At 39.9% G+C, this 24777-nt stretch overlaps 1 protein-coding gene across 1 annotated transcript; it reads right to left on the minus strand.

The window, feature by feature from the left end:
- Positions 1–7924: 7924 nt before the first annotated feature.
- Positions 7925–23910, minus strand: PARD6B (par-6 family cell polarity regulator beta). Its single transcript, XM_061375648.1, has 3 exons — positions 23732–23910; positions 18835–19057; positions 7925–10268 (listed from the first exon to the last, which is right to left on the minus strand). The coding sequence occupies exons 1-3, from the start codon at positions 23795–23797 to the stop codon at positions 9439–9441; spliced, it is 1119 nt and encodes a 372-aa protein (XP_061231632.1). The 5' UTR covers positions 23798–23910; the 3' UTR covers positions 7925–9438.
- Positions 23911–24777: the final 867 nt, after the last annotated feature.

A 24777-nucleotide genomic window follows, 5' to 3' on the forward strand; every position in this document is an offset into this window, starting at 1 on the left:
TTGCGTTGGGCAGAGCAGTACTGACACAATGCTAAGTCACAAAAGCATCCTGTCCTCCCTGAGGATGGAGTGCAAAGACCTCGGGTGGAACCTGCAGTTACAGACACTTCTCAGCCCTTCTGGACGCTTCTTCACTGCAGAAAACACTCTTCCTTCAATTAGGCTCCTTTAAAACACTCTCAAACCAAAGTGACATTTTAGAGAAGGACAGATGATCAAAACAGCAGTTAGACACAAAACCTGCCATCTGTTCTTTTAGTTGTTCTTCCTCTAAGCAGGAAACAAGACCTGCCATAGGACAGGGGAGGATTTATCAGTAACAGCACAGTTCTCGATGCTGAAATATGCGGTAGTTCCCACTAATCCCTTTGAGACATCATCTAATTTTAGAATTTCTTACTACGTAAAACTACTTCTGAGTGCTTATAGAGCACAAGGCCACAACAGGCCTGCACCATCATCTTCTTGGCTTTGGATAAGACCAAATTATTGCTGAATAATGGCAGAAATATAAATTCAGTGTCACATTTGTAACAAAATGTCACATTTATAGTCTGTGATTTGCTGCAATCAAAGCAGTGACGGAGGCTTGAGGAGGGGGTACTTGAAGCAACAGAAGAAAAAGCTAATGGGGTTGCAAGGTTTCCCCAAATCTTTTCTAAAGACCAGGGACAGAGTGGGCTGATCTAAGTTACCCTGACAGCAGCATCAGACAGACCTTTTTACAATAAACTTGTGGTGACTAAAACCATCTGAAGAACCATAAGGCATTTGCAAATATCTCCCACTGACTAGCACTGCTCAGAGCAGAAACATGCTGCATCTGTGGGCACTTGACATTACATTTCAATTTATGCTCTCCAGGTCTGGGCAGCATCTTCCCATGTACTGGTGGAGTTAACAACACAGACATGTTCTCTGCTCAGCCACCTAGGTGCCATTTTTATGCTACAGATCCCAAGGGTTTGAATTCTGTACCTCTGAAAGAGCATTTCTGTCATAGGAAGATGCACCTGATAGAACTTCAGTGGGATTTGGCAAGTGTATTTGGGAACCTTTAACAGATCAGGATGAAATAATCCTAACTTATGTATCACAGATTAACTGTTACAAACCTATGTTACTTATCCTAGGAGGAAGAGCATGACAAGGTCTGTTTAGAAGAAACACAGCAAGCCAGGGGAAATACTCTCTGTGTTTTAAAAGTATAACACCAACTTCAATTCCTCCTGATTATTTCATACAGACTGTACCATCCACATGGGCTTTAGCACTGACAGGAATTCTTTACCATAGAGGAAACCTCTCAAGAGGAAACAGCACTAAAAGAGAACAAGTCATGCTTTGTATTTCTGTTTCCATGACCAAATGGCTTTGTGATCTCTATGTTCTCAGCTGTAAGATTAGGATAACCCTTCTATCTTCACTAGCCTAACAGTTTATCAATACAAAGCACAGTCAAAATACAAGGAAAGCCACATGCTCAATTACTTCATTTTTTCAAGATTAACTTTGCAGGATGACTCAAAAATCGAAACTTTTCGACACGATACAGATGCAGTTACTGAGAGTTAACAGCATGCCAGTTTTAACACAACACCCAAATTATCTTGTGCAAGTAGCTTTTAAGTTTTAGCTCAGTGATTCATGAGCTTGCAGGTATATCTAGTTTTCTCATCCTCCTGCACAGACAGCAAGAATATGAAAGGCAGACTTAACAATAAGGTTATTCAGGAGTTTCAGCTATTAGGATTTAAAATTCCTGAATTACAAGTCCAAGTGTTCATGTAACCCTGTGTAGCATTCAGAAAGTCAGAGAAGTCTGTGTTTATCCATTCAATACCTTATCCTCAGCGTTTTAAGCATTTCAAATCCTTTGCATCCCCCAACAGAAAAATGAGAAAACAACTTTTTTTTTTTTTTTTTTTTTTTTTTTAACTGGGTACACAATATCCAGAACAGGAGCAAAGCAGCAAAAAGGGGAAAAGAAAAAAGGAAAGACCTTGCAGGAATGACAGTGTTTCACAACAGGAATATCCAGGAATATCCTTTTTGTGCCTAGAGGTTATTGTTACAACTATAAAGGTCTAAAGAGAAAGACTAGGCTTGCAGGCAGAAATGGTATCTTGTATTTGACCAGCTTATACAGCTTAATATAATGGACAAACTTTTGGCTATTGCAAAATGAAATATTCCTTTCTGCATTACACCTGAACTCTCACCTCCTTCATTAGCCTATCTACATTTGCTTCCTACTTTTATCTCCATTTTGGCTGGCACCTGTCAATAACTAGGCCACTTATTTTCAGAACCAATTTAGACACGCCAGATTATGATACACATCATTTTACCTATTGTAGCCACCCCAATATAATGGTTTTATTTAAGCAGAAACCCCTGCACTGGATGATGTCCCTACCTTCTCTAGCTCCTTCCACATCATCTGCTGTTCCCATCTGTCCCTCAAACTCTGTTCCTTGCTTCTAAGCCTTGCCTGGCAGCTGTGACTACAAAATAAGAAAGTAGTATCAATAAGTAGCCATTACCAGGTGCTCAAGACTGAAGAAATGCACCTCAAAGAACCATATTCTCCTGTGAAAAGCAAATGTGGTGGGCAATAAATATGCTCATGTATATTCTTTTAAACCTAATGTCACAGAGTCTTTCACACTGATGAAATACAAAGAATTTCCTTACACTATCAGGTAATAAAATTGTAGTTTAGGTAGAAAGGAATGTTAGTTGTAAGGACAGGAAATACTATGTTATTAGCAACACTTCTGAACTGCTGTAATAAGAAATCCATAGTTAAACAGCACCATGATACTTCAAATTGCTTTGTGCTTCGTATTTCCAAAGCACTTTTAAAATCAAGCATACTACATGAAGTCCTCAGAGACAAATTCATCTTGTATTTGAGAGGTAAAGTACACAAGTGATCTATCACAGCTGCACAAGAAGTCTGAATTCTTAAATCTTGGCTGCATCTCAGCTCTCCAAGAACCAGCTGTGCCATTTCTCGCATATTTCTACAGCATCCAAGAACAATATTGTTAGAATACAACACATTTTTCCTCATGCTAGTATTGGAAGCCATTTATGACACTACCTTGAAGCTGATTATTCCTCTCTAGCATTACGACATGCAACTATTACGTAATAGTATCTGAATATTGATAACGTATTGCAAGGAACACATACGCATCAGAAGTAATTCAGGCATGTCTGAAATTAGACTGTCACAGTTTTAAGATAACAAGAAAGCTTCAAAGGGGTATGTAGCACGAGTCAATCTTTTTCCTGTTGGTATACAGTTTCAAATCATCAATTTCAATTGATTACATATAAAAATCCCAGACAGTCTTTGTATCTGCAATCATAGATGAACTTTCAATTTCACAGAATAACTGTCTTAACACCTTGTTAACTTTTCTCAAGGTGATAAGCTCTTAAATACTGCTGGCATTTAAAAAGACAAATGTTATTCCATGGTATTTAACAGTTGCATTCGTTCCTCCAGGAGGCAGCAGTAGAAAAAAGTTACAGTCTGTCTTTACAATGAGTTTAGGAAAACTACCAGTAGATATTACAGTGATTCGCAGAAATAGTGTTGCTGACGTGCATGAATGTGCATTTCAGTCTCATTCCCTTACAGCATTCCAGACTAGCTTCTGTACCATCCCTCCACTGCAGATTCAGTCCAGGTCAATACTAGCAGTAGTTAACTCTTTCAGTTCTTGTCCAACCTTAAGTGCCCTGTCAAGCTTACTACATCCTAAGGACATGTTCTCCTTGGTCTTTGCTCCTGCAATAATCTACCCCCTAGATTATTAGCAGTTTTAGTTTAGGAGAAATTCTCTCACACACAGAAGCTCACTGGAAGGCACAGAAACATTAGTGGCTAGTAAGGATACACCTATATAATCTGTGCTCTTGCCTCAGTGAATGTACTCCCTGACTCAGTGCTGGTTCCAAGGCAAGGAACACTGGAGGAGATGCATGTGCAGAGTTTGAGACACCACCAGACTAATCCTGTGGAATTACATAAACCTCACATGAAACAGTGCCCTCCAGGTTCAATATATTTTTTGACCTCTTTAAGAATTAATTCTGAGGGAGCTAAAATTCACTATGAATCAAATAACTGAAAGCTGGTAAGTGAAACTTAGATTCAACTGCACTTTTTCAATCCATCTCTTCATACTTAATTTCATCATACGAAACTTTACACACAACTTTATTGCTTTTTACAATCTTCCTCAGGCTGATCAGGTCTCTTCTACCCATGTTCATTACACTAAAAGCATTCCATAGTGCAGACAGGTTTTTTTCAGTCTGGTATCCTTTTTGAAAATAGGCTATTAGAACTTGCCTACTACATTAAAAGCATTGCTGAACCATGGTTTTATACAGCAACAATGTGTTATCAGTTTTGTCCTTCACTCCTTTCCTAACATAATTTGGTATTTTATGCTAGCAACTATGGGGTTGATGTTCAGTAAACTATCACAGCTCAGGACGGGCTCCTGGGAGGCAAGTCTGCCTGGCATTCATCATCACCTATGCAAAATACAATACAGGTTTTTTTCCCCACACACATGCAAACTGAACCTACACTGAACTGTTTGTTGGTTCACTGTCTCATCCTGAGTCTGCCAGCAATCCTTCACATTTTGGTCCTCATTTTTCTTTCATCTGATCTATTCAAAATAATCAATACTTAAAAACTTTCAGCCACAGTACTAGACAGTTACTTGCTCCCACAATTCACATGTAAACAAGAATCAGTGACTTGGAAATCTCTCCCAGTTTCATGCATTTGGACAGAAGGTCTGAAGTTCGAAAAACATTAAACCTGGATCTTAATCCAGGTAGGTTAAACTTTTTAAGCCATTTCAAGAATCCCATACCAACTTCAGCATTCCTTTAAGAAAGGGGTTAGCTGTCAGCTTCTATGCAGAGTAAAGAAATTTCTTACAGCTACAAGCCATTCAGACTCAAGTGCACAGATGAAGTAGACTAGGTTCTGTCAGCTGCATACCAGTATTAAGATACTGGAATGCTGTTCTGAGTCTTTTCGTCACTTCCCCATAGTTACATAGGCACGTATGAGAAGTACTGAACCATACAAATGAAACCAGTCACGCATGTATGAAGGAAGGTGTAGAATACGAGTCATGTGAATGGCCCCAAGACCAGCAGGCACAAAAGCCCCACACAAAAGGGCTAAAGGAAACTCAAGTCTTTTGTCACTAGGTAAATGTTTACAAGGGCTGCCAAGGCATTAGTTATGGAAGAAAACATTCACAAGGGGAATGGGTTCAAGATAAAACTTCAATATAGTTGATTATACCAAGTACTTACAGTGACAACCTCCACACTACCAGCAGCACTTGACAAAGGTGACGGAGGGTAAGGAACCATCTCCCAGGCCTCATGACCTAAAGCGTGCTATCAGCAGTCCTTAGGCAATTGGTAACAGTGTAAGATTCATTAGTTGCAGCTACTGTAGGAGTAAGCACATCACAGGTTAGTCAACAGAACTGAAGGACAAATGCTTTGAACCATTCATACTCTGGGGTAGATATCTGCTCCAGAGAAGGAAACAGAGGAAGAAAATGTTTAAGACTACTATGAAACAACAGCCCACTTTGCTGCCCAAGGGTGGGGGGGAACCATCTTATTGCACACTGGAGCATAAAAGGATAAATTTGTCCTCATTTTTACTTATTTCACAAAGTAATCAATAAAAACACACTTTATTTCTATATCCATTTATTATTCCAGTCTGTAAAAATATAAGACTAATATACAACTACATCTAGTTTGATTTTGTAAAATCATTCTTCATTCAGTGAGATACCAATGTACATTATACATTAAAGTTGTAAGAAAAATACTGATATTTGACATTTTAAACAAGTTTCATTCATGTAAAAATCACATCGCAAGTAAAATTTAATTAGAAAATACATAATATTCACAAAAATACACATGTTAAAGACAGCTTGTGAGAACATTGTCCCAAATTTAATTCAGCTGTGGAAAAAAACATGATTCACAGTTAGGCTTGACTTATCCAGTACCATAGCAGAACTTCAAAGTAAATGCATCTTAATTCTATTAAGAATTTGTTCTTTTTCCTATTAAGGTGCACTTAAATCTCCCAGTTGCAAGTAAGGAATGAGTTTTCCCCCCACTGTGCATGTACACAACATATTTAATACTAGTCCAAGGACTTGTAAGTTTTCCATTCCATTTTGAAACAATTTGGATATTTTATAAATTAATTTATAAAATCTGGCTTGAAAATACAATTTACATATACAGGATACTTAACACACAGATTACATTAATAGCAGCGTAGCATTGTCAATCATGCATAGCATCTTCACCATCACTTTGGGATTTTTTTTCTCCTCTTTTTTTTTTTTAGCTAAAAGATAAAATCTCTATAAAACAGTCAAGCCTTGAAGTATTTTCTTCCAGGGAGGAAACTGTATAGATGTTAAAAATTTAGGAGGTAGTGAATGAAAGGCTAATAATATCAGTGTATTTTAAAAAGCCTTATACCGAACCCCAGCATCGTTTCTGTATAAAATGAAGTTTAGCCACTCATAATCAACCGTTGATCATCCTGAAGTAATAATTTACAAGTATTTTGTAATTAACGGTGTATGCATTAGTAAGATACGGAAGAACTTCAGAAACTTTATGGTAACTGCAGCATTAAGCAATTACATGCTGTGCAGTCTGTCATTGCAACCGCATATACACACTTTAAGAAAACAAAACATGTTTAGGTTTATTCTTTAATGGTTTTTTATCATGTCCCAAATGCTCAGTTTTACTACGTGTTACCAAATCTCTATACAACAGAACACGGTGTGTGCCAAAGACACACTGGATTAATCAGTATCTCACATTTAGATTAATAGGCTTTCAGGAAAGGTCCTAAGAGAGTAATTCTCATGCAGTTTAGAGTAGGACCCTAGTTAAATTTCTACAAGTCCTTAATACTGGCATATATAGTCAAAATATTCATGCGTCTGTCAGGAGTACAGATTGGGTAGCACAGAGCTTGGCAGCACACTAACCCTGGGTGGTTGTACCTAAGCAATAGGTTACCTTGCAACACTAACACTCCCAGCCTCAATCCTCCTGTGAGTTAATAGCTCAAAGCTATTACCCAAGCTGCAAAATACTCCTGTGCCACATTAGAGCCATAACAGCTTTCCACTGAATGAAAGTGTTACACCTGCGTTAAGTGCACTACCAGTTCATTTTCTGTATCTGTGGTCCTCAGGTCTCTTCTCATCCAAGTGCCTTTATTCCTTTGCTTATTCAGAATACATTCAAGTAAACAAAAGGCACAGAAGTGCAAACTAGCATAATCAATGAAAGTCACCCTCCACTGATGGTTTCACACAGGAAAGAAAGTCTTTTGATAGAGGAAAAGACATGTCAAAGTAAACAATCTTCCTTAAATAAAGGAATTGTAGAGCAGCACTGTCAGAAAACATGTATAATTCAAAGTCTACACGCAGAATGAAGTTATTTTCCTCATTTCACACTAAGTGGGTGTAGTTACTTCATTTTTAGTAAGTATTAGCAAAATAATTAGAACACTTCAAAATTCTTGCTCACATTGGAAAAGATTCCAGGGCCTCTCCATATGCACACTGAAGAAACCATAAATATATCTGACAAAGCAGAACTCTAACCTGTATTTGCAGAGGTCCCCTGTCTGTTATGGTAACTCTCCATGAATCAAAATAGGCATGAAAACCTTCCTCGTCATCTACAAGACTTAACTCCAGTGGTATTGACAGCCTGAAAATACTACTGCTCATCAGATATGAATTTCAAATCTGCATTTAGTGAAACTGAACAGTAGTAATTTCTGAAGCATTTTTGTTTACACCATTAAGGAAACCTTAAACACAGTTTTAGCCTCTGATATCCTAGAAAGACTCTTACAGATATCTTAACATTAAATTTACAGTTAGTCTCTTGTTAGTAAAGTTACCAGAGGTAGATATTTCCACTAGATAGGCTGAGGGGAAAAAAAACAAAGGGGTTAGTCTTCTTTCCCACTCATCCTATCTCCTCACAGGGTAGAAGAAGCTTCCAAGAACCTCGACTGCTGGCTCTCATAAGCACAGTACCACAGTACCACAGTACAGAACCGGTAGCACCCTACTATCTTCTTAGAGGTTGACACAGACTACTGTATCGCTGGCAAGAAGCTCCGTCCATCCTTCTCCCCAGTCCTGTTAGTCCCATCTCATTTTCCTGCCACAAATTATGTTCCCAGAGAAGGGCCAACTTGGGAACTAATTGCCAAAATGGTAACGCAGGAATTATTAAAAAGGGAAAAAACAATGCTAAAAGCCTCTCCTTGTGCTTCTCCTGGTAATTGCAGCTGATCACATGCACACTTATGCACTTGCAGTATCAGGACTTGTCATTGGTGTTTTATGTCTAGCAGCTTTGTACTATTCAAAACACCCAGCCAGTGGTACACAGAAAGATCAGCATTTACAGTGTAGTTCATAATAACAAATCACTTAATATCACATGGCTCAAGCAAGGTCTATTAAAAGCTTCATTCTGATTTAAAACTTTTTTTAATCTAGGGATTTAATTTACCTTTCTAATAGAAATCTTTATGGCCTCTAATGGGACTGTGATTTTAACAAGGATTATGTTATGTTATTGCCATAGCATTAAGTTTACATTTGATTTCTTTGAAATTTACTGTGGTTGCACATTCACTTACAAAGGAACAGTTAACTTCAGAAGCCTCCACCTTCAAATCCTGGCTGCTGTCAGGTTGCTGACCACTATTGCAGATGCCTGTTGCTCAATGTGTCAGTCAGGAACTAGACCAACCACAAACATCTCTTCCCACACCACCTCCTGCTTATTTTTCAGTTTCCTCATACACTGAGCCACACAAGCAGCTCTACCAGCTAAACAGCAGCCCGGAACAGGAATGAAGTGGCCAAAGCAGCTCCATCATACGTAAGCAGCAGATGAACATGAAACCACAGTACATAAGACACTCAACCTCACACAATAATGGAAATTTACTTCTATAGAACCAGTAGTATTCTGCATTAAAAAGAAATAAAGTACCTTTAAAAGAAAGCTCACAGCCATCTCTTAGCTATCCTTCATTTTCAATTTAAATTCTCCTCATTCGACTTCAGTCGCTTCTCAGTTATCTTCCACCTTTGTTAAGTATTTACACTGAAGTGCACTACTAACTGAAGTTAGTCAACTTACATAATTTTGAACTTCTTGTATTTACTTTTTTCCCTCCTTTTACTCTAACTGCAGTGCTTGATAGAAGGAGAGGTATCAAATGTATTACATCTTAAGCCAAATCAACACATGTATGGCATCCTTAATACATAGTACACCAGTGTAATTTCACAGTGTTATAATAGTTCCATCTTCTTCTAACGACTTATGATCTGAATCTTGTACTTCATGTTCCATGCTAATGCTGCCTGCTGAATGATTCAAATTCATCTCAGTGGAAGGAAGGAATCCATTCTGTGTCGGCTCATGAAGGAATTCAGTTTGTCCCAATGATTCCAGGCTTTCGCTAGTAGGTGCAGCTTTTGGAATCTGCTGTGGCTCGCCACTGTCTTCAATAATAATGTCCTCTTCATCACTCTCCTCTTCCCCTTGCAAGAAATTTGCTAAAATATTTGGCGTGCTGCTTGGAAGGCTGGATTCAGTGGACTGGCCAGAGCTGCCAGAAGTCCGACTGTTCCTCACAACATTATTTCTCTGGTTTGCTGGTCTTACTGTAATGATCAGGTTTCGGCTGTTTGCAATCATCATGTCTGTAACCTGATCAAGGCTTTTTCCTGAAACCTCTATTCCATTCACCTCCAGTACTTCATCATTGACAGCCAGTAAGCCTGTGCTTTGAGCCAGGCCGCCAGGGACAAGCCTAGATATGAAAATCCCTGGCACTTTCTCTAATCCATGTGGTGTTACTCTGACACTAGAGCCATCTCGTATATAGAATCCAAGGGGTTTGTCAGTCCCGTATTTGTAAAGTCGCACCCTGCGATGGGTTTCAGGAAGAATATCTACATCTATAATGGAAGACACTGGTCTGAAGTCCTGTGGCATACTAATGACAATGTGTGGTTTCTTCTTGTGATTATCCGGACGTAACACATTTGATAGAACGTTTTTCTTCCTCGTCAGAGTATCCGTACCGAAGGCACTGTAGTCTGCATCTTCTGTAAGACACAGCACATTGGTAATTAGGTCACCTTATATGTGGTCCATATCACATTGCTGTCATGTTTTAGGTTATCTAGATTTCTGGCTTACTACATTAGAAACTTGTCTCTACACATGAAACAAGAGCTTTAATATTAAGTCATTCAATGTTTGTAATACTTTTGGTTTCCTTCTACCAAACTAAAGATAGTACAGAAAACCCCTGAAGCAAGTTAGTAGCAACAGAGACACAAAGAACTAGAGCTGCTTTAGAGGAAGGTTAGAATGGAATGGGTACATTCCTAGAAACATTTTAATTTTACTCAGAGTAATTCCACTGGTTAGTTTTCCCTCCTTGGGCTTCAGATCATCGGAAAAGGAAGAATGAAAAAGGGAAAGCAGCCAATGTGCCTATTATTGCCTGGCTCCTGGAAGCTGGCCAAGTGACCTGGATTCAAACTCCAGAAAGCTTGTTCCATTCTGCACCCTCTCCCTGCCCCCATGGCACTGTAGGTAAAATGGCTGAGGCGCAGAAACAAAGAGATCTTGCACACAAATACTCCAAGCCAAACCGTTCATAAAGCAATGCTGGAACTGCCACAATGTGATACAGAAGTATGCAAATGGCTGAGAGTTTAACAAAGAAAACATGCAAGTCATACCAATACTTCTCATTGAAGAGGAAATGTTCTATGGAAGCAATTCTGATGTCTAAAATGCCGATTAACCAAAGCAAGCTTCATTTTTAATTCCTAATATGCTATAACCCTCCAAAAACAAGGAACCAAAACACATCCAGACCCGAGTTTCCTTGGATTTACACTTTTATTTTTGCAATGTTGCACAGATTTATTGCTGTGGATAAAATAATCAAGCAGAACTGCTTTGGTCTAACGCTGCGACTCAGAGAAATCGGGATTTCTTTGTATTATCACATTAAGATGCCATTGGTTCAGCTAAGAAAGTAAAAGACACTATACATTTCAATGTGTGAACTGAAATAACTATGGAAATGCTACCCTAGTGTGAAATTTCAGGAGAGCTGTCAATTGCTGCTGAAAAAGTACACGGTGAGGGTTGGTAAGTCAGATTTCGTTTCCCCTAGGCTAAGATGAAGATATACAGACATGTACCAGTTATATCTGGACTCTTCTGATGCTTTAAGCAAGAAAACAAAGAAAGAAGTTCCGAAGTTAGTGAAGTCTAGTGCTATTTCAGCATGTAATACTAACTCCTCCCTTCCCCAGACACTGGGAGTGCTGAGAACTAGAAGGTTTTTAAGAATGATTGCTCTACTAAGGCAGACTTGGGACTTGGTCTTCTAAAAGACAAAGGACAACAAAAAAAAGTAACTAATTTAAATTAGGCCACAAAAAGCCACAAAGGCTTTTATCATAAGCTCACACCTTGTATCTAAACAAGAATAATCACATAGTTTATCAACATGGTTTAAAAATTGTGGCCTGATGGCAGCCTCAGTCACATTATCGTTTTTCAGTGCTTAAAAACAATCACACCTTCAGGAAGGCAAAGCTGTTTGCTAAAGACAGACTACGTTTAACATTAAAGGTTATAAATAAGGTTGTTAACTTAACAGACACAAACAGGAATTATTTCTGAAGGCAGCTAAGTCTATACAGCCGTACCCTGAAGTCACTTTTGTGACAACATCCGTTCCTTTGGGAGGGCATGGATGCTTCTCTGGACTGTTACAGCCACCCTGCAGAGTTAATTTCTACTCCTGCTGTTTCTCAGATGTGGCCACCTTTTCATCCAGAGGGGTGTTTCTGCAAGCCTTACTCAATGAGCAAAGGCAGGACTAACACAAATTGTTTCATGTGTTACGTCAGACACCCCACTGCTCTCACAGCACTGCAGGCATGTTGTGGACAAGCTGAACATGATCCCACAGTGCACTGCCACAGCAAAGGCAAAATGAACCCTAAAGCTGCATCTGCAGGGGCATTACTAACAGAAACAGAGATGTAACAACCCCCTGCTCAGCACCTGTCAAGCTGCACCTGCAGTAATTGTGTCCAGTTCTGGTCCTCGCAACTCAATGAAGAGGTGGACGTGGAGAAGATCCAAATGAAGACCATGAAGTTGACTGAACTGCGCTACGAGGAAAGCCTGAAGGAGTCTCTTGTATTTCAGTGTTTAAAGGATGTCTTCCAAAGGAATGGGGGTTTATTTGGCTGTCCTTTTGTTTTCTTTATCCCCCCCCCCCCAGTGAGATCAATCACTAGAACAACCTTCATGGGTACAAAGGGAGTCCCCATCACTAGAGATTTCCAAGATTCAACTGGACAGGGCACTAGTTAATCTCATCCAAGGCCCTTTCCAACGTGGGCTATTCTATGAATTGTACAAAGAAGAGCAGGAAAGTAGAAGCAAACCGAACAATCTACACTAGCTATACTTGAGAACATTAAATGATTTTTTTATTTTTTATTTTTTTTTAGGTTATTTGGGATCCTGAAAGGCTCTCTCAGAAAATGGAATTACTGTTGATCTTCAGAAAGAGAGGTAAAGGAGAAAAGGAAATGTAATTTAAGGCTAAACTACAGTAACATTAGGTCTTAGCATCAACCAAGGATTTAGAAATAGCCTAAAATCTGTTCTTCAAATGCCCAAGAACATCAAATCAGTTGTGTTGAAGAGCATGTTGATTAAAAACCAATCCAACCAACCAAACCAAAGTGTGTAACAGGTGGACTATGGCTGAAGTGTAAAACTGCCAAAAAATACAAACTTGCCATTTACTCTCAAATACATTTGGGGATGGATATCTAAGTGAAGATCAGCCATTACAAACCCTGCACTGCATCACTGAGCACTAACAGGGCTGGTTTTCCAGACAACATGGAACTTTTTTTTTTTAATGTTTGCTTAAAATTTATGATCAAAGGAAAAAGTGTGGGAAGTTTTGCCCTTATCTCCACTGAACCCATCCAACCAGTTTCAAGTTAGACATCTGGTTGTTACATTGGGAGGATTTTTGCAATTCAATGAGTTGCAAGAGCTTCTCTTCTTTGGAACTACAATTGCTTACAAAACAACTTGGAAAGGGCCATTGTGAAAGAAGACACTAGGCAGAGGGCTCTTACTTTAAATCTTTCACTGTTGAATACAAAGTAATATGACACTAAAAATGATGATATAGGTGAAGATTTCAGACAATCAGAGGACAATGGTGACTCAAATATAAAAATTCAGAATGTTAATGAAGGCAAACGGGTTTTTTTTATGTCATGGATTTCCCCTTACCCCCCAGCAGTTACATCTCAGTAATCCCAAAAACTAGGTAAAATCTCTGGTTTCTTGTGCAGTGCATGTTTCAGTAGTGTAAATCTCATACTTCAGAACTCCAGTTTTAAGGCTGCACAATCTATGTTAAATTCAACAAGACTAGATAAAAACATTCCAAGGACCAGGAAGACACTACATGGACGAGACATGTCATTTCGCCTCATTTCAAAAGCTTCACTTCGGTTTTGGTTTGTAGCAGTGACACATTTCTAGGCATTTAACATCACACTGCTCCAGAAAGAGCTCTGTTCTGTGGGAAGTACTCCAATAAGCCATGAGTAAGCTGGGAAGGATTTCAACTGATTAGTTCCACATTGTTCAGACCTTAAGCTATATCACAGTGGGTTTTTTAGACTAAGCTCATCTGAAGAAAACAGGAAAATTGCACATGCACCATTTATCCATTTTAGAGTGCAAGCTGCTGCTGAAAGATCTGGGATATGGGCACTAACATATAACCTGTGAAACAGCCATGGTGGATGGGGCTTGGAGCAATGTGATCTAGTGGAAGGTGTCAGTTCCCTTCGCAGGGTGTTGGAACCAGATCATCTTTAAGGTCCCTTCCAGCCCAAACCATTCTATGATTCTCCTGCTTTTAATACAAGAATTGGTTTTAAACCAGAAAAGTGTATCAAAACACTGCCAGCATTGATTTTCTTACAATGCTGTTCCGCATGCACAGGTTCCAACATTAGAAAGGCATTTGATTTTTAGGTTTTTCCCTCCTTAAATTTCAAGTGCATGAAATCAGATTCTTGTCAAAGAATCAGAGTATCTGATATTTTATACATTGTCATATCAAAAGTATGTCATTATTTGACATTCCCACCTTGCCACATAGCAGCTATAAGGCTTCTTCACTTTCATAGCAGGCCACATAGCAGGATTTCTCTTCCTGCCACTCAGGCCTTCTGTGCCTACATGCTAAGTGCGGTATGTACTAGATCTACAAACATATACACATTTATTTTATACACATCCAATAAGTAGATTTATTGTGCCCTGCAAATGATCACATAAACTTTGTGCTCTTTATCCAACAGTAAGAGCTATTCACAACTTCCTTCCACAACAAGAAAGACAGTTCACAGAAAGCAGCACCCAGCTTTTCCTCCCACAACTATCAGCTGATAAGGCTTAAAATTTTTGTCCAAATCAAGTTTTTCCAGAATTAGTAGAGAAACTACTCTCAGTTGCAAGCGGACTGGCTTTTCAAAGATTATATATCTGCATGTGAAAGAATAGATTGGAATGTGCTTTTTAAACAAAAACTGAGATCACAAAAAACATTTATTAGAAGAGAGAAGGACTTTAGAAATCGTTTTCAGAAGACAAATGTACAATCAAAAATATTTAACATTGAGCTGATGGTTTTTGTTTTTAGAAACTTTTACTTAAATTACATGACACACTGTTGAAATAAAAGTATCCCAAACTTGCAGGCCATATGTCAAAACATTTCAGAAACTACAAAGCACCAGAGGGGAGAGTTTTTGCATTGTAACTAATCTTAGTAGTCTAATGGTACAAAACCAGCACACACCTTAACACAAACAGTTAAAGTGACATTTGTGGGGAAAGGAAATAGCAAAAGGTTGATGAAAACTCATCTCCAAACCTCAGTCAAGCAGCGTGACTCTGTTTAACCTCTCTTCACTGCTAAGCAAGTGCTCGAAAGCAGGATTCTGCAGTACAAAGGCATCTTTGTTCTGGCACTACCTAATCAGTTTAAAGCTTCAGCGGAAAATATTTTGGCATAAAGCCAGAGGACAAGGTGTTAACTACAGATAGTGTTAAGGAGAAGGTCCACATAGTGCAAGAATGAGTTTTCCCTCTGCAGTTTCAAACTCAAGGTGGCACAATCTGTATATACTCATTACATGGTGTTTAAAAACAACAGCCCACAAATGCCAAATCTGGTTTCAATTTAGCATTGTTCAAGACAGATTTTAACACGTTTTCCTGATCTGTTTGCAAGCAACACAGAGCTACCCACACAAGTTACATTTGCAGAACCCCCAAATAATTAGTAAATTTGAATATACATACAATTTAGCATTTTTAAAATAAGGCCAAAATTTATCATGTCTTGTATTGAGTCCCAAGTTATAACAAAACATGGATCTAGGAAGTGACCTACGTTTTTTGGAAGAGGACTCAGAATAGGGAGGATATTCTATAAACAGCTGTTTAAAAGCCAACTTCTTTTAATTTTCACTAAAATAAAGCCTCTCAGTGAAAAGTCTACCTCAAAAGGCACAAATGAATTAAACGAAGAATCCTGTTTTTACTATAAACAACCATATACATGCATGACTTGCAAGAGCTGTATATTGTAATTTAATAACTTACATGTGAGTTTGAAGGACGTTATAATCAAATACACCTTCTGTTATCATCTGTATTATTCTTGTATTTACAATGCAAAGTCCCCCACGTTGAACTGCCCTTCAGGGTTTGTGTGGACTGTATCCACCCCCACCCTCCCCATTTGATCTTCAGGAAGATTTTTCTCACAGACAGAGCGACTCCTATACATCTGGATTTAATTATGATACATCAGTTTAACCTTTACATTCCAGATGTCAGCGGTACCTGTTAATCTGTTAGACTGCAGAAAGAAATTCTGATAAGGGAACTGTTTTCCAGAAGCTAACAGGCACTCTTGACTTGCGCAATATCAAGCTCCAGTTTAGATTTAGCACTGAAACACTTCAAAATGTTTTAAAGGAATCTGGCTAAATACAATTAGAAGAGTCTAAGGGGAATAATGTGACTTCATTTAATTACAGGATCTCTTAAGTTTCTTACTACATTAACCAATACACAAATGCTTGGGACATCTTCTGGCTTTAATAAATTAAAGTCAAAACAAAACAGAAAAGGGTGCTTACTCTGACATAATTTCTGACATTTTAGAGTCACGTTATCACAACTGTCACTTGTTAATAAACGCAAAAGCATCTTGTTGCTTCCCTTTCAACCCCTTAAGGTGTTCTTGGATGCAACATACTAAGAAGTTAATACTATTTACTAGATTTTATTGTAGTCTTCTCATACCATATGTTAGCTTCCCACAAATTCCATCTAGCTCTGAAACTGGTAAGATAATGTGATAGAATGTCATCTTTTAAGACAGTAAAAACCCTCTCTTTTTCCCCACAGTGGCTTTTTATCAAAGACCTTAAATTCCCAACTATTATTGCTGGAAATATGAAAAAGGACAAAGTCCCATTAGAAAACGCACAGAAATTTTTCAGATTGAAGAGAATGCATGAAATACACAAGAAGCCTTGCAGGTAGAAGAGTAACTAGTTAGTTATAGTTGCAAAACACCACAGATCAAAGCAGCCCCATCAACAGCAGGTATTTGTTCAGATGTTCGATTTTCAATTTCAGAGGTAGGGCCAGGAAAGATCTATGCAGTTCAAAGAATTAACCATACCTAAACAAATTAGGCTGCACAAATTCCGATACATCTCTAACCCTGCAATGCAGCTTTAGAGGCAAATTATCACAAATAAAATACACAATTAAGTTATTTCCTTATTTTCCATCAGACGAACCTCTGTTAAGCAAAGATACTAAATGAAGCTAAAGCCTTAATTCAATCAACAGAACGATCAAAGCAGTCACAACTAATTCAGAACACAGTACAGTGCTGGAGGTGCTGGACTCAGGTGCCAGCCTGTGTTCTTCATTCACTGTAACTCTGCATCCAGAAGGCTCTGGTGTCAAAGGGAAGGTGATGACAACTGATACTCTCTACACAGCTTTTCCCGATAGTGAATTCCATGCATGATAAACTTAAGTGGGTTAATCTTATTTCTAGTTCTGTGCATTACCAATCACTTCTATTACTAAGTCCTTGGACCCGAGTAATAAGGAGCAATCCATCATACCTTAAATAACAGTGCAGGGAAGGTACAAGGTGTTAGAAATGTAATACTAGTAGCAGTCAGCATTAAACATGTAACACTAGTAACAATCTAAAAACATACGGTGTTAAAATATAAACTCAATAATCCCACTCTGACAAAGTGGCTTATCTGTTCTCGTCATATGGCTACTGTAGGAGATTAAATGGAATCATAGACCTTTTCTGCCTCCAGGTGCTATTAAAACAAACAGTTAATTCCTTTAGCAATTCAGGACTGAAAACGTGTTGCTATACCACACAACCCTCAATACAAACAAAACACATTTTGCCAGCAACACAGCAGCTGGCAAGCATCCACACTGCTTTTGAATATTGTTTTTGTGTAGGCTGCTGTGGATCTTGTTCATTTTTTGGAGTGGGAAAGCTGATAAAAGCTTTTGATGCCCAAGTATTTTCTAAGGAAAGTAAGTCTGGCTTAGCAACAGTCAAAAACACTACACATCTTTGTAACACAGCTAATGAAGAAGTAGCCTTCTATTCAAAGAGGAGTTGACTGGCTTATTCTAATAGGAACTGCATACAGATGTTCACATATGTACATACAATATATGCACACTCACACCTGTGTGCAAGTCAGCAGAAATCCAAGAAGCGCAGAAATCAGAATTTCTTGACTTCTCTGTATTAAAGCAATTTATAATCACATCACTAGATTTTTCCCTTCCCCTTCACATGCTCCCCTGGACAAGAACAAACAACTTTAAATCTGGTGGGTTTTCCTTCATGGAAAAAAGCAGACGCTAGAAAAAGACATTGAGAACTTCATGCCTAGAGGACATGCTATTTTTAAAGGCAGACCAACAAACTCAGCACACTCACATTTGAGGTTTGCTAATTGAAATAAGCTTGTCATTTTGAAGGTTTTAGAATGTTTTATTAGAAAAGTATGACAAGAATAGCATATTAAACTCAGCCTTTAATTTATACTGACATTTAATACCTCGTAGTAAAACTTTCAAGATTCCTTTCTATCCTGTAATTCTCATCTGATCAAGATTACAATTTTACGTGAAAGGCATTCAACATACAGAACAAAGAGCCCTAGAGGTTTAAAGTTTATTTTCATTTGCTGGTGTAGAACCAAAAAGAAGCATTTGCTAGAGATTTAATTTTACGTTAACGGGACTAAATATGAGAAAAAAAGCACAAATTATAAATAGGTTGCCTGAGGAAGCTCTTGCAAAACAGATGAGTTGTGAATACCTTTCATGATCCATAATTATTATGGAATTTAACATGATGAAATAGGACTGAAGGGTTTTTTCCTCCATAAGTCACACTGGTTACTGTATAACTGGAGAAACAGATGATTCACCGGCTTCACGTGCACTTACCTTTTCTCTGAATGAAAATCCTGAGTAGAGGATTAGCTGTGGAAACTGCTTTGTGATAGTTGTCATCATTATTGATAGGCAGCAGGTCTCCATGAATGTCCGTGTATCCTACCAGAACATCGACATTTGGTATCTTGTGCACATGCTGCAGTAATCCATAGAACTCCTCAAACTTTCCAGGTTTGGATCTCTCCAGAGAAAATCGTCGGAATTCTGCTCCAAACTACAACAAAATATATTGTACATCCTTACTATGGAAATGTAACATTCTCAAGCAATAGAATGATCTGAATGTTGAACTAGAAATGATATGGAATTAAAAATGCACTAAAGAAGACAACCAATAATTTCGAAGTGACAAAAAGGTCAGTATAAACTGGCTTTTGGTGTTTGGTTCCTCCCCCCATTCCCAGTAATAACTTTTTTCATCTTGATAAAAGAATTCACTAATACAGCAGTTTAGCATTAAGGTGACAAACTAGTGCCAAGAATAACTGCAGATTCGCACATGCTCATGGAACAGCCACACTCTCAGTAAGAGACAGAATTCATACCCAGCACTGACGTTGGTGGCTCAAAACCAAGATTATGATTAACCTCCTACGGTATGTGACTACCTGGAATTCACTGCACTTCAGAACAGCATGTATAAATTGTTGTACAGCTATGGTTGACTTATGCAAGATTGAGAAGCTTTCAGATTCCCAGTTGTTTGGATAAGAAATGTAAAAGCCACTTTGGCCTGAGACTACAAAATATTGCTGCTGCTTCTCAGTACAAACTGTGCAGTAAAGCTGTGGTGAGCTGATCTCAAATCAAGTCTGCTCTTACCTAAAGACAGAAAGAAGGCAACCAGCCACTACTCAAAAGGACTCAGATCTGCCCGCATGACCAAGTCTCTTGACTGCAGAGTCTTATGAAATGCAGTTGTATCCAGATTCAGGTTTGAAAAAAAAAAAAAACTAAAACCAGAATCACTGGCACTGGACTTCCAGAGGCAGGATTTGCATTTAGTCTGTATGATCATTCAAGAAAACACTCAGGTCCCCAGTCCATGCAAACTCCTAAAACACCTACATAACAAACACTGATTCAGTGGCAGTGGGCATAAAACTAAACTAGGTGCAAGCGAGAAAGCAAGCATCTGATGTAGACTAGATATACCGGAGTTTTCATATGCATAACTAGTAAAATTACAGTGTTCTGCCTAATACTGGCAGGACTTAAAAGCAAATAGAATATGGGATAAAAATTACCCCAAACCCTCCATGTCAGGTACACACAACATATCAAAGATGCTAAAATTGATAGCAGCAGTCAGCTTACTAAAAGCAGACCAACTTGTATATGAACTAGAAGGGTAATAAGCTGATCATTAGAAAACACAAAACCAAACAAAAGTCAGATGGTAGCATATTTTTTGTGAACTCTATTGCTAACCTACAGTGAAAAAACTTTTAAGTAATTACTTTAGTGAGTTTAGTTTTAAACAGAACAGAAGGGCACATGGAACAAAATACTGACTGCAAGTTTGAGCCTCAGTATCACATACTTGGGTATACATTACACACCACAGATATGAAGGTGCATGTTACCAAGCCTCCAGGCCAACTTTTACCTTACTTTTGATAACAACCTTCTGGAGCAAAAGCAAAAGCTTTACAGTTCTCACATACAAATAAAGGCATGAAAATAAGGAGACAAAGATGCCATTGTTAGCACATTAACACCATACTAACTCCAACAGCACAGTAGAACAAGCTATGCCTACCACCACCCCACCTTCCTCACAAAGTTTCAAATAAAGGAATTATGTGGGAACATTCCTCTTCTAGAAATACTCCACCACAGTAACATTAACTAACAATAAGGCAGGAGGGATGATTCATACCCATGAACAAGAAAAGCAAACCCTACAGGAGGAACTCTCATTATGTCAGAAGCAGCACGCTTAATCATGACGTAAGTGAAAGACTTTATCCTGTGCCTCTCAAATCTTCAGCTATGTGAAGTATGAATGCCACAGGAATTGCCCATGCACTGCATCAACTGAAATTGTTTGGCTTCCAAAGACTACATAGTTTAAACATAATTCAGTAATAAAAGTTTAAAAAGCCAACAAGCCCACTTGCAGTTTGGAGTAAATATTAACTCCTCTTCAGCAAGCATGCGAAGGGCCACATTTTCAAACGTGAGGGGTTTTTTTTCCTCATTATTTTACACATAGTTGGTGCAAACACCAATAGACTAATAATCTATCATTTCCTAACATGGTATGCCATATGCTCAATACTACTATAAAGCAGGTAAAAGACAAAAGTAAAACTATTTCATTTCACAGTTCATTTTAACCCCCTGAAATGTTTTCATTTGATATCAACTGGTGCACTCCACCCCATTCCAGGCTGCACTTAGGGGAGATGAAAGATTGGAAAAGTAGCTTAAGAGAAGGCTTCTTACCTGAGCTTTTTACAAACACACTGTTACACTGCTAACTCAACTGGGAAAACACAGCACAAGCCATATCAGTATACTAGGAAATAACTAGAGTTAAGACTTGAGAGACATCTTTAAGTCACCGCAACACAGCATACTGCTGCTATGCTGTAAGCCTCCAGCAACAACATGAACTACAGTAACCATCTGTTTTATCAGTATATTAGATTTCATTCTGAAAAGAAAAAGTATTACTCAAAGTCCTAAGAGAGAGCACAGGGAATACCTGATTTTTGAATCTAGAGAGCTAGAAGTTTATCTGGGGGCTTTCATACCACCAGTGGGAACTCTAGCTTGGGGTATAAAAGATCGTTTTCTATGACAAGAAAAAGGCTAACTGAAATTAATATACTGTGGGGATTCCCAATGGGAAGTTCAGCCCAGTTGCCATAAGTTGAATAAGCCAAACTAACAGAAGAAATTTGCTCTTATAACTGCAAGTACAGCCAGGCTGTGCTGGCACAGCTTTATCAGCTGGGCAGGATTATTGATCTGCAATATCTAAATACAGAGCTCTACCTCACTCATAAGCCCTCAAACACTAGACCACTCCACAGTAATGGTCCCCTTCATCTCCTACACAAGGAAGGAAGAAGACTTTCTTCCTTCTCTTTAGAATAGCTTATTTTCATAAATGGAAGAGAACTTCTATGCTATATTAAATCAAAGTGCTGTTAAATAATGCATTAGTGACAAGTAGTTCTAGGAATGCCTTGAGACCTGCTACATAATACACACTTGAGAGAATCCTTGTTTATTAGAACTCCTACACATCTTTATACAAACACCAAAGAACGCATAACATAGGTGATCTCTAGATATATTTTAAATCAAGGAAAACACAATGTAAGCCTAGTCTGGGGCTGAGGAAACAAGCATTTTGTTTGTAAGCACATTGTAGCCATTGTTTTCAGCCTTGTAAGAGCACAGATAAAAGACTTCCCCAACCACAGTAACAGCTATGTTTAATATTTGGCATACCAGGTAGACCTGTGCTTTCTGGTTTTGACCACGTGAAAAGTTAAGGCTTGAAAGAAGTTATCCTCATTCAAGCAACAGAGACAAACCATACATTTTCTAGAAGTTTCAGCACTGTAGCAGGCTATCCTTAAAAACACACACACAAGTCTTGACCACTCACTTCACCTATTTCATGGCTGCTGTAACACTTGATTGGCAGGAAAGGAAGATACAGGATACAGACAGGCTGTAGACAAGTTTAAAATAAAAGCTAACAGGAGATCTATTTTTTCTACCAATGGAACGAAAACCAACCCCTACATCCATGTAGGTACAATTACAATTTGTCTAGACAGTGAAAAAGGGGCTTTAACTGAAGCTATCCAGATTTAGCTAATGGCTTGATTAATGTGCCTAATACTGCACATTCAACACTTTTATAATTATTAATAGCAGAATATCATTAAAGTATAACAAATATAAATCAGAAAAAAAAACCAAACTCATTTCTCTCAGAACAAACTTTTGCCAAAAGACTTTGCCCAACGAGCACACGAGAAATTAACAACAGGAAGAATGGATGCAGATACACCCGTGAGAGAATTTACACAACTGTGCAAAGATCTGACCACAGAAACTGTTGTATAAGCCAGAACATACCGATACACACATGAAACAATTGCTAGTGTCAAATCCTCAGATCGCCTCTAAAAGAAGGCAAGCTCTATTTTAAGGTAAGTTAGTCATGTCTTACCTCTAGCAAGTAATGCAAGTTATAAGAATATGTTCTACCCCACCAGAAAAAAAAAAGCGCGAAAACACATTCACCAAGTTAAATAATAGAAAAAGAAAGAAGCATAGAAACAGCCCCTAAGTTAGTGGGGGCTTTCTCTAATTCAGACAGCAGTTTTTGGAGTTTGTGAATTACGACTCTGAACATCTCTTTTCCCAGCTATACCAAACTTTCCTCAACCATCTACTTCTCTGTACCCTTTAGTCTATGCAGAAACGAAGGGTGCAACTCCATCAACCTGCTTTCTAAAAACACTTCACATACGCTTATTTCCTCCCGCAAACCGCGCTCCCCGTGCGCAGCTCCCGCTGTCGCAGCCTCCTTGCAGCCGAGCAGCCCAGGAGCTGGCCGGAGCAGGGCCGGGCAGGTGGGGAAAGCAGACGGCCCCCGCAGACACCCCGAGCCCCATGGCATGAGAAGCGCTCCAACCCCACCGGGACCGGACACCGGGGGACACCGGCCCGTCGCCCTCGGTGCCACCAGGTGAGTCAGCAGCGCTCCCTGCCCCGACCCCTCACCGCTCCCCCCGCCCTTCTCCACAGCAGCACCGCGACCAGGCGCCCCCGCAGGGCAGGGCCGGGCCGCGCCGGCCAGGCTCCTTCCCGCTCGACGCCGCCCGCGGCCCTCAGCGCAGTGACCAGCACCTACCTTACTCTTCACCTCCATGGTGCCCAGGCCCCGGCTGCCCGCGGCGCCGCGGTGAGGCCGGTTCATGCCGCCGGAGGGTCGGTGTCTCGTCCTCGTTCCGCCGAGTGCCGCCGTGCGCGCTGCTGCGGGAGGGAGGAGAGGGGCAGAAGGAGGGCGAGCGGCGCAGCCCGAAGCCAACTGCCCCCCTGCAACCACAGGCGCCCGGTCGATCGCTGCCGCTGCCGCCGCCGCCGCCCTCAGACGGAGAAGAGGGGCGGAGCCACGGCGGCTCCTGGCACCTGCCGCGCCACGGCCAGCCGCGGGGGCGGAGCGGCGCCGCCACGGCGCCTGCGCCGCTGGGAGGGCGGGGCCGCGCACCTGCCGCTGCTGAGCATGCGCAGTGGCCGGCTGGCGGGAGGGGCAGCGCACCTGCGCGGCGCTCGGCGGGGTTCCAAGATGGAGGCGGGCTTCTTATGCGGGTGAGGAGGAGGAGGGGCGGTCGTGTGATAAGGAAGTCTTTCCTTCCCTGTGTCCTAGGGAGCAGGTGTGGGATGTGCCTCGGCAACCTTCGCCCTGCAGTAGCCGGGTCTGGTGTGTACACATAGGGCTGAGGTCCCCCGCCTTCTCCTCAGGCCGCTCAGTGTATCGCCCCCTGAGGCGGGCGGGACCAGGGCGCCTCAGGCGGGTTGGGGTCCTGCGGACTTAACACAGAGCGCACAAGTGTTAGTTCGTGTATTGACATTGTACAGATCGGGCTGGAAGTTTGAATTCTTGCTCTGGATGTCTGCCCGGTGCATAAAGATGCTTTTGGAGGTTGTTTTCATTTTAACCACAAATAACATTGTAGTATCTAGTAACATCTCAAAGTGGTTGTCTCTGTCAGAGATATATCTAACATATCAAAGCAGTATAATTCTGAGATAGATCTATTATTTTCATATAAATGTCTGCCTAACTACCCTGAGAGAAGTGCTGACAAAACCCCTTAGTGAACGGACCATAACCAACTCACAATCTGAAGAAGAAAGACTTCTCATTTGTATAATTTTATATGCAAGAAGAAAGCA

Source organism: Neopsephotus bourkii, unplaced genomic scaffold (assembly GCF_033783945.1).
Source record: "Neopsephotus bourkii isolate Nb327-2 ecotype Australia unplaced genomic scaffold, CSIRO-AGI_Nbou_v1 NB_1663, whole genome shotgun sequence".
Classification (NCBI taxonomy): Eukaryota; Metazoa; Chordata; class Aves; order Psittaciformes; family Psittacidae; genus Neopsephotus; species Neopsephotus bourkii.

What these genes read in the sequence shown, in the direction of transcription:
- PARD6B (XM_061375648.1), bottom strand. Translation starts at nt 23,797, where the DNA reads ATGAACCGGCCTCACCGCGGCGCCGCGGGCAGCCGGGGCCTGGGCACC. An exon ending in CCATGGAGGTGAAGAGTAAG is followed by an intron (nt 19,058 to 23,731) that starts GTAGGTGCTGGT and finishes ATTTTGTTGTAG; the next exon opens with TTTGGAGCAGAATTCCGACG. An exon ending in GATTTTCATTCAGAGAAAAG is followed by an intron (nt 10,269 to 18,834) that starts GTAAGTGCACGT and finishes TGTGTCTTACAG; the next exon opens with AAGATGCAGACTACAGTGCC.